The sequence below is a fragment of the Lissotriton helveticus genome, chromosome 5_1, assembly GCF_964261635.1.
Source record: "Lissotriton helveticus chromosome 5_1, aLisHel1.1, whole genome shotgun sequence".
Classification (NCBI taxonomy): Eukaryota; Metazoa; Chordata; class Amphibia; order Caudata; family Salamandridae; genus Lissotriton; species Lissotriton helveticus.
Window position 1 is genome coordinate 1,225,450,402 of NC_136065.1, and position 15,749 is coordinate 1,225,466,150.

At 45.6% G+C, this 15,749-nt stretch overlaps 1 protein-coding gene across 2 annotated transcripts in view; it reads left to right on the plus strand.

Annotated features, from left to right (window-relative positions):
* The window catches only part of BTBD16 (BTB domain containing 16), a 957,777-nt gene that overhangs the window by 739,809 nt on the left and 202,219 nt on the right, over positions 1–15,749 (plus strand). For both annotated transcript variants that reach the window (XM_078641204.1, XM_078641205.1), the window contains exon 14: positions 5,005–5,087. In XM_078641204.1, the coding sequence (XP_078497330.1) occupies positions 5,005–5,087 (83 nt within the window). The remainder of the gene's footprint in view (positions 1–5,004; positions 5,088–15,749) is intronic.

Consider the following 15,749-nt stretch of genomic DNA (forward strand, 5'->3'; position numbering starts at 1 on the left):
TGCGCCATGAGTAGCATGATTCCATCTTCTCCCATTTAATTCTCGGCTTAGCCATGTAGTCTTTATCTAAATCTAAATATTGCACGTATACTTAAGTCTAGACCACGATAAGTACCTGTAGATAGCCAAAATTCAAATTTAAAAATCGGTTACGTCTAGAACGAAATGCATTTAATTATTGCAATGTGGTCTAAGAGCCAACATGCGTTAACCCTTGCTACTCTCTATACGTTATTATGGTGTCTTCACCAACCCTTGGTCCAAGTCCCAAACTGCACACACCATAGGTGGAGGCGTGACTCAAATACGCTCACCCTACAACCAGTTAAAGAACCCACATAGACATGCACAGTGAGCAGTAACATGTCCTATTCAGGCATCCTTTAGTGTAGATTTTAGGTAAACACATTTACATCTGAGTCTATTCTTACCTTAATCCATTGTTAATCTCATATTGTCAGGCTCCATTCATTAGTCCAAATTCGATAAGCAAATGCTTTATGCCAATCGTCCACGACTGTAGACCTGGACTGGACCCTGCAATTAGCCTCTGCCTGACACCCTGTGAGTTTCTAATTGCCTCCCCTAAGGTCCTGGGGGGTGTTAGAAGTGTACTCCTGTGATGGATTGGGAATTAAAGGACTAAGGGCCTGATTACAATCATTGCAGGTGGGATACTCCATCACAAACGTGACAGATATGCTGTCTGCTCTATTGCAAGTTCCATAGGATTTAATGGAATTGTAATACTGCATACAGGATATCTGTTATGTTTGTGACGGAGTATCCCATTCGCCAAGGTCGTAATCAGGCCCTAAGTCAGAAGGTGAAATCTTTGACCAGGATGAACCTAGTTGCTGTATCCAACCCACAGTCACATTGCACCTTTAATTTAGCAGGGAATAGCAGCATATATCGTAGGCCCATAAGTCTCAATTTCACTTTCAACTGGTCAAACATCTAAGCTCTCCCTTCAACGAAGCTGAACGCATCACCGCTTTGGAGTCTCTGTAGTTGAGAAAGCCAATGATTATCATATGCGGCTATGCCCCAGGGGCTGCAATGGGCCCAGTGCCCCTTGTGCCTTCTCAATGAGAAACCACATAGAGACCTGTGCATCTGGGAGATGTTGCTTCAGCCACTGCTCCAATGATTGTGTTGTGTCAACCCCCTCCAACCCTTCTGGGAAACCCATGACCTCAAATTATTGCAACTGGACCTCCCTTCTGCATCCTCCACATGGTGTCACGGTTCTGAATTGGTCTTTCTTTATGCAGGTTGGTTCTCATGGCTTTCATTTCATCTTCCAGAATAGAGATGCATCCTTCTGCCTTGGTAACTCGATCGACCACTTGACCTTGGTCCTGTTTTAGTAAAGTCATGTCACAACCCACTAAGCCTATCTGCGACTCCAAGGCTTGTCTGGTGTCAGCTATCGCTTTAAGGATGATATCAATGGAGTTTCTTGCACCTTGTTCCTCAGCAGCTGCATCACGACTCTCCATCGCCTCCGGTGCTAAGTCGACCTACCTAGTCTCCTGTGGTATCACCCAGGCAAATTAATCTAGGTTAGCCTGTCTGAATGGGCCATAGTCTTGTCCTTCATCATGTAACGCATGGGATGACGATTTGGCTCCCTCCCCCACAGTTAATGTGCTCCACAGGAGTAGGGTGAAGGGGAGAGAGAAGGACCCCTCAGGAGACTGGGACGATAGCTGGTACTTGCAGCCCACACCCCACTCCCCGCGATCCAACCTCATCCCACTCGCTCCAGGCGAGGGCCACCGACAATGTGAAGAATCCCAAGGCTGCCACACTTTTCTCAACTGCTCTATCTCCCTCTGGACATAGTTTTCTGGGACCCTCCAGGTCACCATTCAGCCCCCATATCTCTCAGGCCCTGTAGCCAACTCTGGGTCCTAGGCCTGATCGTTGTAATCCTCCTAGTTGGTGAGGAGGGCCTCCCCAAGCACCGCAAGCGACAGGGCCTGACAACCCCGAGATCGGGCAGCATGCACAGCCCCCACCAGTTCCTCTCCAGGACCCATCACATTCCTCCGTACAAGAGAAGGCAACAGGTCTTGTTATTGTCCGCGTGACCTTCGGTGGCGGCCACATATGGTGTAGCTCTGGGTCAGCATGGCTAGAGGCCTCCTCGTGTTCAATCTAGGCTCCACTGAGCGTCAAATAGAAAGGCTAAGTACAATGGGAACGTCATGCACCGCTGCTGGGTCATTCCTCCTACTGCCCCTGCCATTGGGCTCCAGGCAACCGGCCAACCCCTGAAGGCGTCTCGCAAGATGTTTCAAGTGCTTGCCAATCTGAACCTCTATCGAGAGGCTATGGGAAACCAACTCTCTGTCCTCTGGGCTGCGGTCCTTTCCTCTGTTGCAAGGCACAAGGCAGCTCCAATCCAAGCATGCTACCCTTAACCCTCCGTCAGCCTGAGCTCGGCTCCCAGGGCGATTAAGCGGTCAAGCACTATGTGGATGTGTTCATGTCTACCATCATTTAGATGGAATACGGGTGTTGGTCCAGATTTCAAGAAAGAGCGTCTGCCATCTTGTGAGCTCTGGCCATGCCCCTTGTCAGGGAAATTTGACAAAATATGTGAAAAATTAATTTTCTTGTGGGTTACTGATACGAGATCGCTCATCAAAGGTTGCATGCTGTCAATCGTAATGCATAAAACTGGATGGGAAAGTGTTTGTTAGCTGAAGAAGCCTTTGTATTGCTGGCTACACATGAGATGAGAGTCGGGTTGTATATTGTTGGTTGACATTTTGCTTCCTCTCTCCTGGGGTGATGTTTTAAGGTTAAATAAATCTTGAGTTGAGTCTGGATTTTTGTTATATCTGTTAGGAAATGAAAGCAGAAATAAACTTTGTTTTTTGCCTTCACCAAATAAATCCATGAAAAAATCAAGTCCAGTACCCCCTTACAGTTCTACCTGTCTGCTTCAGTCCACATTGCAGCACACAGGCAGCAACCATCCATGTGATGCCCTTCTGATTCCAGACAATGATGGCCTCTGCATTCTTCTCCTGCTTGACCTCTATATGTTATACCATTGCTGAGTACTGAACCCAGCTTGACACTCTCGCACACAAAAAAGATTTTCAAAGCATTGTCCTCCAATTGTTCAAATCATACACTAGAACAATGCCCATATGGTTGAGATAAACTCTGCCAGGACTATCCGTATAATATGTGTCAAATCAAAGGCTCTATAGTCTCACCAGCTGCCTGGTGCTTAAAATCGGAGCCACTGTAAATCCTACTGGTCAATATGGAGTCGGGATACACCAGTATCTGGAAGATACCCTGTTACACCAGAGTGTCACATATGCTTGCCTCGCAGGCAAGCCAGGTTGTGGAAGGTCTATCTCAGATTAAACCATGCCAAGATGAGTTTGTTCTCACAGTTAAAACCAGCAATTAAAAGCATGTTCAGGACTCTATAAAGATGATGAAACTGGATGATTTTATTCTGCAGCTCATTTTCAGCACCAAATTATTGAGTTTTCAGATCAATAGCCACCTGTGCTTCAAAACTCATATTTTCCAAAAGCAAGATCGTTTGACTTCAACTGTTCCTGCTGAACAGGGTGAGGCCATTCCTCTAAGAAAAGGAACTCAGAGCAATCATCCAGTGTCTATGTAACCTTGACAAAAGCAAATTCTTTTTGTCTGCATCCCAGAAAAGTATGACCCCCACCCATCAAAAGATCATTTTACAGCCTATGATAGACCTGTGGTGGGCCTCTTCAAAAGAGTCTGGTATTTCCACTGTTTAATGGCAGAGGATGAGTTAACAATTAACATGAATACCACTTGGACCACCTGCTAACCCACATCCTCTTGAAGTCCTTGTGCATCACCTACAAGGAAATAAGGGACAGCACACCATCGTATCTGACATCCAACCATCGCCTTCAGACCCTCACGGGTGAGTAGCCACGCTTTACAAGCCCTAATTGATTGAAGTTCCTCACATCTGTTCTGTTTACTCAAAAAAGTAGCAGCACCATCATACTAGATACCTGAAAGTAAATGAAGGAGAACTCAAGACACCAGGATTCTGTTTTGCTCTGAGGATGTGGGCCGCCGTCTGAATTACAATTCACCAAGCATTTTCGTTCCTTGTCTTCAGAAAATAGGCCATGAAAATCTCATTTTATAACATGTTGGTTTCTAGACCACAAGAGTGACCTCATGAACCCATCTCACCCCTTCCTCTCATACAGACCAAACCTGCCTCCTTACTTCTTATCAAAGACCACCTACAAACCAGCCTCCACTACCAATCCATCATGTTCATCTGCCATTAACCCTTCACCTTTAATTCTTTTCCACTTCTCCATATTCCTTCTCCACTCTTTCTTGACCACTGCTGCCCAACCTCTTTTCAGAAAAAAACCCTACCACTTCTGAATTGCACCATTAATTTGCAGCCAGACTTGTATTATATAATTACACATGCATACATAAATAGTAATCTATTAAAAGAACATCATGTTCACATATTAAAGATCCAATGCTTAAGAATAATGAATTACTTCTGAGACTATATATGCAAGTCATCCATCTCCTTCAGATTGGTTGCCTCTCAGTCAATTTTTCTGGAGCTGCTTGTCACCACCACCAGAGGTTAAATTGCATTATTTTTTAATCATTACTAAAGAACTCATACAATCAGCTTCTCTGGGTTTAGGGGGATGGTGCTCACGAATTCATCAAAAATTGAAATACTGGAGAATAAAAACACTACATTCAGAATTAATGCTAGCTTATTTGTTTTACAATTCTAGGCAAAAAACTAAATCACATGTGAACTATCTTTTGTATCGATGCCGGAATTCTTCACTTAAAGTTACGTAATTATTTCATTCTGATCCTGCACAGAAGCGTGCGTGTATGAGGAAAGGCATCATGGATTCATGGTAGAATGTGGAGCTTCCTCTATTCTTATCCGTGAACTATTGGCTTTTTTGTGTCTTGCAGGTCAGCATCTGGAAGAGTTATGCCAAATTAATGTGCTGCCACAGGATTGGCTAGTACGAGTGCTGTCTAATCATCATCATGCAGTGAGTACTTTCTCTGGTTTCAGGCTGGGTAAGGAGTCTTTGCTACATTTTGAGCACTGTGGGTCGACTCGCCCTTCCTCACACACGGCAAGATTTGTCTCTGACATTTTGTTGGATCACAATGTTGTCCTGTGTGCGTTTAAGAGGATAGGTAGAGTTTCAATCACCATGTAACCATGATATGAAATCTGGAGGTCATCGCCGACGAATGTCTACCAGGTCACGGTTTTCTTTTCCAACCCGGAAAACCGTGACCTGGAAGACATTTGTGTTTAGAGCAGGGAGGCCACTTGTATTTTTATCGATTTTAACCGTGTGTATCGCCAATTTAAAAAAACGCCGACACACCCTGAAAAGAAAAAGCCTACCAATCCATCAAAAGAACTGAAACATTAAAAAAAAAATCTATTAAATTTGCCTTGAGGCTTTTTAGCTATTAATGAATCTGCTCTTACCACAAACTTGATGGTGGCTCCTGCCGAACATTTCATACATATTAAACTTGATGATTCAGTTCATGGAAGAGGGCATCCTGGATGAGGCCATCCCTTCCAGTACCAAGATATCGTTTCTTTGTAAAAAAACATCCCAAATTTACAAGAATCTTCCTGTAATGATGTGCCTTCTGCTAGGCACGAAGTATTAGAGGACTCAAGGTTGCGGTAGTAAATATATTTATTTAAGTATTACAGAGCGGGAGAGCGCCGAGCGTCCTCCACTACTTTCACTTTTCCTCCGCGCATGCGCAGATGCTCCCGAACTCGCATCCTCGCGCGCTACGTCATGACGTAGCACGAGAGAACTAGAGCGCGACTCTACATATCTCCCTCTTTTTATTAACAACAGAAACTTGCTTTGACAGTCCCTCAAGATGCTTAACTTCCCCCCAGTTCAAAGTCTCGGAAGCGGGTGGGCCTTACCACCACTCTGCCTACCCGTGTGCATCTTACTGGAGTGGAGACGGCTTCCCCGGCGCCATTCTCTGCAGGACTCACCACCTTGTCTCTCAGGGTGCCCGGCTCTTCTCTCCTCGGGGTCACTCTCTCCCCTTCTTGTTGTTCCCCCGTCTCAAGCATTCCCTGGTCTCCAAACTCTTCACTGTTTCCTTCTGCTCCCGGATCTCCTTCTTCAGCAGGGGTACTTCCCTCCTTTTCTCTTTGGTCCTGTTGTGTTCTCCCGTTCTCTTCCGGGGACCATTGTAGGATTTTGTTGCATTTTGACATTCGGTTTTGGGACCACACATTCCCATCACTGAGCAGTGCTGCCCTATCGTATACTTCTTTCACTTGTAGCGGTTGACTGTATTTGCTGTCTCTTTTTTTTCTTAGTACCGCTAATTTGACTCTCACCCATTCCCCTCTCTCAAGGGCTGTTTCCTTCACATTTCTCCTCCGGTTATAGTGCTCGGTGCATATCCTCTGGCCCTTCTCTAGGTTGTGCTGCACTAGTGCAGGAGATCACTTGCTAGTGATTGTCTTTTCTCTCCATGCTACATTGTCCTTGGTGAAGGGGTGTCTTCCTCTCAAGATTTGTAAAGGGCTGTACCCTGTGCTGGTGGGGGTGGTGCGGTAGGCCCACATCATACTTTGTACTTCATTCTCCCAGTCTTTACCCATCGTGATGGCAGCTTGGATGGACCCCATTAAGACTCTATTGAACCGCTCCACCTGTCCATTGCTCGAGGGATGGTATATGGAGGTATGCTTGATTTTGATCCCGTTCCTCTCCGCATACTTGTACCACTTCTCCGAGGTGAATTGCGGCCCATTGTCGCTCAGAATGGATCTAGGGATACCTGCCCTGAGGAAGACAGAAGTAAGGAACTTAAGCACTGTCTCCGCGTCCATATCCTCCTGTATGTGTTCCTCCGGCCATTTTGAGTACTTGTCGACGAGGACGCACAGGTATTTGGGCGTCCCCAGGGTGTCCTGCACGGGTCCCAGAATGTCTACAGACACTTCTTCCCAGGGGTTACTCGGGTGGGCAAACTTTCCCAAGGCCGACCTTAAGGGCTTCAGAGTTTTGTCCGCTCTTTGGCATTGAACACACTCTCTCACGTGTCTCTCCACTTGGATGTCCACTCCTGGCCACCAGTACATCTGCTTCACCCTCATCTTAGTTTTTATGATTCCTAGATGTCCTTCGTGCAGTAGTGCCAACAAGTGAGGAACTAGCGTAGTCGGGGGGACTACTTTGTCGCCTCGGAACAGGAATATTCCACTGTCACCTACTGATAGTTCCTCTCTGACTTCATAGAATTTCCGGAGCTCTCCTCGCAATCCTTTCTTCTCTGGCCACCCATGTATTATGTTCTCCTTGACCTCGCAGATGTCCTTGTCTTCTTCATACGCTTGGGTCCACTCTTGGTTGCTTATCACCCGTTCTGGGTCTTCCACCACTGCTACCATCTCCTCGTTTTCTGCAATTTGGTTGGGAGCTCTACTGAGGTAGTCTGAGGTAGTCTGCCACCTTGTTTCGTGTCCCCGGTATGTATTCCACATCATACCTGTACTCTAGCAATTTCAATGTCATCTTGGCAATGCGGGGCGTGGCACTCGCATGCCTACTCGAGGGGAGCACTTTGACTAATGGCTTGTGGTCTGTCTTTAGTTGGAATCTCGTGCCCCATAGGAATTGGCAGAATTTCCCCATGGCCCACACCACTGCCAGCATCTCTTTTTCGATCACACTGAATTTCTGTTCAGTGGATGATAGGGATCTCGAGCTGAAACTGAGGGTCTATATCGTCCCGTCTTTTCTCTCCTGCATGAGGGCCACTCCCTAGTCCTTTCTCGCTGGCATCCGTCGTTAATATCGACTGCCCAAGAGGGTCGTATCCCTGTAGTGGTACAGTTTGACTAATGTCACTCTTTAAGGCTTCAAATTCCTTTTGAGCCACTTCTGTCCACTTGAACACCGTTTTGTCCCTTATCAGCTGCCTCAGGTGGTGCGTCTTGGTGGCAAAGTGTTATACAAACTTGCTATAATATTCAGCCATCCCTAGGAAGGATCTCACTTCCTCCTTGTTGGTTGGGGCCATGGCATCGCAGATTGCTTTCACATTCGCTCTTTTAGGCGTGATGCCGTGTCCTCCTATCTCATGTCCCAAGTAGGTGACCGACGTCATTCAGAGTCGACACTTCTCCCATTCCACTGTCAGGCCATTGTTCTCTAGCACTCGAAGTACCTTGCCTAGTTTCTAGTCATGATCCTTCCGGTCTATCCCCATCACCAGTATGTCATCCTGGAAGTACTGGATACCCTCGATGTCCTTGAAGAGGCGGTGCATTAGTTCCTGGAACACCGCGGCTGCCGAAGCAAGGCCAAAGGGCATCCTGCGGAATTGATAGCATCCGAATGGTGTTATGAAGGATGTCAGTTTCCGACTTGTTGGATGTAGGTCTGTCCGGTGATATGCGGAAGTAAGGTCAATGGTGGAGAACCACTTTACCCCTTTCGTCTTGGCCAGTATTTCTTCTATGCGAGGCAACGGGAACCTTTCCACTATTAGGCACTTGTTCAGTTCTCGAAGGTCTACACAAAGGCGGACCTTGCCATTAGGTTTCATCGCTACCACCAAGGGTGCCAGCCACTCCGAGCTGTCTATAGGCTCGATGATTCCATTTTCTTCTAATCTGCGCAGTTCCTGCTGTACAGCGTCCCTTGCTGCTAGAGGCACGTTCCTGACCTTGTGGGATACAGGTTTGGAGTTCTCCTTAAGTACAATCTTTTATTTATTTATTTATTTATTTATAGAGTTTTGTATAGCGCGGACAAGACCCGTGGGTATCAGAGCGCTTAACAGGTAAAGAATGACATATAACATTATCATAACAGTAAAAACAAACAATATATATGAGGTAGAGGCAGTATAGTGTATGGACGTAATTAGCTATATAAATTCCTAATGTCAAAACATATATCCATTATAATAGCATTAATAACAACAAAAAATCGATATGAGGTAGAAGGCAATAAAATGTGTGGGCGTGATTAGATATATAAATTCCTGATGTATGTGCAATTGGCCTTAGATGGTTAGTAAGGCTTGGCTAGTGTCCTGGTATCAAACCAAGCTCGGTGAGGTAGGGTTATATGGCATTCCAGTGCATATAAAGAATAATGAGGATGAATACATAGAGTGAGGTAGAGGTTATATAGTTTTGTCAGAGAGATATAGTAATAAGTTTACAGGTATATGAGGTAGCAGTAATGTGTCAAGCCTCTGCTTGAGCATGGCAACAGTCAATTGTCAGGTATTGATCTTCCAGTTTTCATAAAGAGGACAATCCTCTGTTAGCGTAAATGGTCATCTCAGTAGTCCGTAGGTTTCTCTAAGTCGGGTATTTACTCATCAAGTGGTTCTTAAGTTCTCGTTTGAATGTTAATGTATTTTGGATCTTCCTGATGTTTGGCGGGATTGAGTTCCAGACTCTGGGGGCAGCTCCAGAGAATGCTCGGTTGTAGGTCTTTTTCTTGTGGAAAAAGGCTGGTCGCAATAGCAGCTCTCTTGCGCTTCTAGTTGTTCTGTTACCTCCTGATAACTTCAGTTTCTTGGCTAGGTATCTAGGGGTGTTGTAGTGAACCACTTTATGTGTAATACAGGCCATCTTCATTTGAATTCTGGCCTCGTAAGGTAGCCAGTTTAGTGCTTTCAGGTGAGGAGATATATGATCGAATTTCTTCGTTCCCGTAATGAGTCTTGCCGCTGCGTTGAGGCAGGCTTTTAATGGTGCTGTGGATGTTTTCGGTAGGCCAGCTAGTGTGGTGCAGCCGTATTCGATCCTCGAGATAACTAGTGATTGGGTAGCCAGTTTTAGATCCGTCTCTGAGATAAAGGGTTTCAGTTTTCTTAAGTAATTCAAGTGGAAGCGGGCGCTCTTGGCCATTGAATTAATATGGTCTTTCATGTCAAGGTTTTCATCTAGCGTAATTCCTAGTGATTTGGCTGAGTTCACTAGGGTCGGGGCGCAATTTAGCGCCGTCACCATTTTAGTCCATTCCTTAACTTCAGCTTGGCTCCTTGTCGGTGAAATTAGCAGGAATTCTGTTTTCTGGGCGTTTAATTTCAGATGGTTCATTGTTAACCATCGCAAAGCTTCCTTTAGTGTCTTGTTCATTAGGTCAATGTCCTCAAGGGAGGCGATCTTTATGTATAATTGCGTGTCGTCTGCATACATATGATAGGATATCTGTGATTTTTGAAGAATCTCCGTGAGAGGTTCTACATACAAGTTGAATAGATCTGGGGATAACGTTGAGCCTTGTGGGACCCCGATTGCATTGGGGCTCGGGGAAGAGATTGCTTGATTAACCAGGAATCGCTGAGTCCTATTCTGTAGGAAGGAGTTGAACCATTTCAGTACGTTTCCGGACAGACCCATCCTGTCTTGTAGCCTGGTCATTAGTACTTCGTGCTTTACCGTGTCAAATGCTGATGACAAGTCTAGGAGGATCAGTAGGCATGTTTGGTTACGGTCTAGGGCTTGTAAGGCGTCATCGACAATGTGCAGGATCGCAGTTTCAGTACTGTGTCCTGTTCTGAATCCTGATTGGCAATCGTCAAGTAGCGAGAATTTCGCTATATGTTGGCTTAGTTGGCCCTGCACGCATTTCTCAATGAGTTTGGCCAGTAGAGGGATGTTGGTCACTGGACGATAGTTGTTCGGGTCTGTTGCATCAGCTGTCGGTTTTTTGATGATGGGCACTACCTGCCCTGTTTTTAGGCAGTCAGGGAGAGTCCCTTGTGCAAGTGAGGCATTTATTATCTCGGTCCAGATTGGAACTAGAGTATGGCTGATTTCTCTTATACACTTTCCCGGTAGAGGGTCTTGATAGTGGTTGTTTGGTCTGAGTTCCGGCAGCGTTTTGGCGATCTTTCCCTGGTCGTATAGTTCGAATGTATCCCATATTGCCTTGTTTTTTGTTTGGAGACCCTCTGTTAAGACATTGGCCTCAGTTTTAGGTGGAGGAAGGGTCATCAGGTTAGTTGCTGCATTTGTGAGTTCAACTTCTAGCAGCTTGGATTTTTCCGTGAAAAATGAGGAGAATTCCTCGCAGCTTATGGGAGTTTTAGTATTCTCTTGAACCGTTTTGGCGAGTTTGTTTGACTGTTGTTTTAAAATCTCGAAGAGTTTTCGTGGTCTGTTTATGGCACTGTCCAATTCAGCTCTGATAAATTCTTTTTTGGAGTTGATTATCTTCTTGTTATATTCGTTTCTTGTTTTCCTGAGGGCTATCAGCTCCGGGGAGGAGGGATGTTGTCTCCATTTCCTTTCGGCCATTCTCAGTTTGCGCCTGTCCTCGTTCAATGACTCATTAAACCAGGGATTTTTTGGTTTCTCTGCGACTTTTTTCAGTTTTTGGGGCATGGTGTCATTGACGATATTACCGATCGAGGTTACGTAGTGATCCGTCAGCTCATTGACATTTTGCTTATTGTTGGGTGGCTTCAGATCTTTTTCGCACCTTTCAACCAGTAGTTCAAAATTGGCCTCTTTTGTGTCTCGGATCAGTTTCTTGAGCTTGCGAGGTTGCACGGTCCTGCCTTTTTTCATTGTAGGTATCGCGAATGTTATGGCATGATGGTCAGACCAATCACATGGGTCTATAGCGAGGATTGATGCCTCATCATTTCTTGAGATAATCCAGTCTAAGGTCGCTCCTTGTGAGTGAGTGGGTTGGTTGCATGCTTGTATAAGTTTTAGCTCACTGAGGAAGTCCTTAAGCGAGTTGATCAGTTTGTCATTGCCGTCCTCCCAATGTAGGTTAAAGTCACCTAGGTATATGTTATTGGCATCCGAATTGGAGTTGGTCGTTATGATCTCCATCAGTTGCTCTGTGAACTTAGCATTCTCTCCTGGTGGGTGGTAGAATGCATGCAAGTTGCAGCTTTGATTATTTGGTGTTCTTACATTAATACCAAGGTATTCACATGATTCTAGGGGGTCAGATTGGAATTGGCAGACCTTGATCTCTGAGCGATGAATGCAAGCTATGCCTCCTCCCACATTCCTTGGTCTGTCTAACCTGACGATGTTATAATGTGGTGGTATTAAGAGATCCATGGTGGGGGAAGATGATTCGTTGAGCCATGTTTCCGTGAGGATGGCCAGGTCAATTTCCTTATTCATGATGAGGGCAGCTATGTCTGATGCATGTTTAGTTGCTGAACGACAGTTAAGTAGTAGACAATTTAGGGGTTTCTGTGACTTAATGCGTTTTCCATTATCAGATTCAGGTGCGATTAGCTGAATATGTTGTAAATTTTGGTGCATTGCTTTCCTGTCATTCTTTCTGGACGTTCTATTAGAGTCAGTGGGTACTACTTTGATATTCTCCTCCCTATTCCAGTCAGGTTGTTCATAGGATCGGAGTAATGCCAGAGCTTCTTCATTTGCCAAGGGCTTAGTCCTGTTAGGTCTGTTGTGTCTGAGTATCAGATTCTGGATGTGTGAGACCTTGGAATGCGTACTTATCGCCATCTCCCAGATTTTTCCAATTGTCTGTGAGACGTTCATCGAATTTTGTGCCAGGTTACCTACGAGTTTCTGGAGCTCCTTGACTTCTTTCTGTGTTCGGGATGATTTTTTATGTGAGATGGGTGTTGCATTTTGCTCTTCTCCGTGAATAATCCGTTCTCATTGCCATAAATCTTTTCTCAGAATCCTTAGTTTGGTTGTGATTTCTGGCTCTATAAGAGGTGTCCCCGTTACTTCTTATGTTATGGGATGTAAGGGGTGTTTTTGTGGATAGTGAACTAAGAGACTCAGGCTTCATCTCCGAGGGAGGATGGAGAGGGTCGATATCATCTACCTTGTTCATTTCGTTAATTTCATAGAGGGACTTGCTTGGAGCTGGGGTACACTCTTGAAGTGCGGTGGAGTTATGCGTTAGCTGCAACGGCTCTTTCCTTGGGGCCTGGTTCTTCTCTTTGATTCCAGGGTTAGTGGACAACGCTGTCCTTTCTATCTCATTCTCTGTTATTACCAACACGTTTTCGGTTGAATCTTCGGTGTTAGCGATATGGTTGTTCTGGTCGTCCTTTTGATTAGTGTCTCTAGTATTGGAGTCTTTGTTTTCAAGTGTGTCATCTGGAAGTGTCAAGTTTTGTTGGTAGCTTAGTCCATCTATGTATTCCTTTAGGTTTTGGAAAGTTATCTCAAATTTCTCGAGTTCTCTGTTGGTTGCTTGTATCAGCACTATTCCCGTTTTATATATAGTAATGCATAATTCTGTCTTACTTCTTTTAGTTGATGTGGTCGTTATTTTTGTGCCATATGGTATGTTTTTTATAGTTTTAGTGAACAGCATTTCAGTCAGGGCGTTACGCCATTTGGCTGTTTTGTTTGTATAGAATATAAGGTCGTTCATCTTGATGCCTTTGACTATATCAAAATATGGGTCAGAGAACAGCGTGTCCGGGTATTTTCTCAATGTGTTGTGTTTGAATTTTTTGGCAGCGTTTTTGGATAGCATTGAGGGGTAGACTATGCTCTTTGCATTAAAGCCAGTCGATCCTTGGTTTCTTCCCTCCATTTTCGCTTCACGTTGAGGGTCTGCGGAGGCCTGTTGACTGTTTTGAACTGAGTAGTTCCCAGCTAGTGTAGCCAGGAGGATCTAGAGATCTAGAAATCCCCCTGGGGGTGGTGGTAACTCAGTACCTAGAAATCCCCTGGGGGTGGTGGTCACTCGGTACCCTGGTTTCGAGGTGTAAGGTATAGTTTCTTTGTTCTATAGTTTGCTCATTGTTATAATACCTTTGTAGGTGTGGAAGATATAGGAGGTGACAGTGACTTCCAAGCTACTGTTTTGTATTAGATCTTCTAGTTGATTGGTCCTTATTAGTTCTGTTGCTTATTCACATCAAATCCGTTCTTTGTAGATATTATGATGCCATCAATAGTAATTGATTAAATTAATTTAACAATTAACTATCCCTAATTGTGAGAGCTGGTTGTCTGGAGGTAAGTAGCCAGTGACCAGATGCCAGCCGAGTCTATCCCCGATGATTTCCTGAGAGGGGGGAGGATTCTTTCTCTTTTTCTCTTGAGGTTGTTTAGACCTTTTTTCTTTCCTTGGTCCTTTCTTTCTTTCCACTCTTCTTCTAGGGGTTGATTAGTCCCTTATTAGTCCCTTATTATTTCCCTTAGTCCTTTCTCTCTTACTATTTCTTAACTTGATTCCCGGCGCCAGTCCTTTTTCAGTTTCAGATTATTAATTTGGTTGGTCCCTTTTCATTGTCGGTTCGGTAGGGTCAGGGTGTCTATCTTCCTTGGCACGCCAGTCCTATTTCTATATCTGTGCCTCGCGGATGGTGGTTGGCGAGTTCGATTTGTTAGCGTGATTATAGTGGTCCTATGCGGCCGCCATTTTAAGGACAGGCGAGCCGCTTCTCGTTCCTCCTTAGTTGCGGAATCCCCCGTTTTTTCCCATGCTTGTTCTCGGGGACTTGCGGTCTCGTGGAGTTGCCAGCTGGTAGGGCCGTGCTGGGGGGGTGCAGGCGCTCCTACCTTTCCTGTCGGTCATCGATGTCTCCCAGCTCCGCCTTCCGCGAGGGTCAGTCTGTGTGCACCGGAGCCGCCGCCGATTATTCCACAGAGCCCTCCGGTCCGCTCACATCCAAGGGAATGTCCGTTGAGTGTTCTCCCTGATCGCTCCGTAGCTGGTGGTCCGCAACGTGAAGGGTCCGTCATCCGAGGAGTCCATGGAGGGGAGTCAGCCTCGTCCACTGACCAGGTACCGGATTCTCTTCAGCGTCTTGCGATACCTGTGTTCGTTTTTGCTGTTAGTTGGCTCAGAACAACGAGCAGTTGTTCCGCTTGGTCCTAGGTCGTGCTTAGGGGTTGTTCAGGGATTTAGTCCAGACTTGGAGATCCCTAGCCCCGGAGCTCTTCCCTAGAGTTCCCCTTCAGCGGCCATTTTGATTGTTATCTTATGTGTGAACTTCTCCAGCTTGCCGACCTTCCCGCCAAACACTTTCAGGAAGTTGATCTTCATCTTCTTCAGGTCCGGCCAGTTCTCGGGGGCTGTCATCAGCACTTGTATGTCCCCCCTGGGTCCAATTTTATCCCCAGATCACCTTGGTCCATCCATCCTAAGACTGATGGGCCCTTCTCAGCTACATACAATTTGCACTCCGCACTTCTTCCTCTGAATTCAAATTTTAAAGTTCTGTATCCAACCATGGGGATGAGCTCGCCCGTGTACAACACCGGTCGTATATCAGGTGGTTCTAACCTTGGGCCCAAGCTGGGCCTGAATTCTTCATTCCACACTGCTCTCTGGACAATGGTGTACGGGGATCCAGAATCCGCTACAATCTTGATTTTCACACCTCCTATCACCATGTCGCATTGTGGTTTGCGGGACCGCTTACAGTCAATGCCCAGCACTTGTTCTTCCACACATAGTACATTGTCCTCCTAGTCCAGTTCTTCTTCTTCCTCCTGTTGATCCTGCATCACGTACTTCACGGTGGATCTCTTAATTTTTCGGCGACACACCTTTTCGTAGTGACCTACTATGCCGCAGAACATGCATTTTGCTCTGAACGCTGGACAACGCTTGTCTTGGGCCGCATGTGCCAGGCTTCCGCACCTGTAGCACGTGGTCTTGCTTCCTTTGTTCTGTTTCCATGGTTGTCCTGGTTTCCCCATCCAC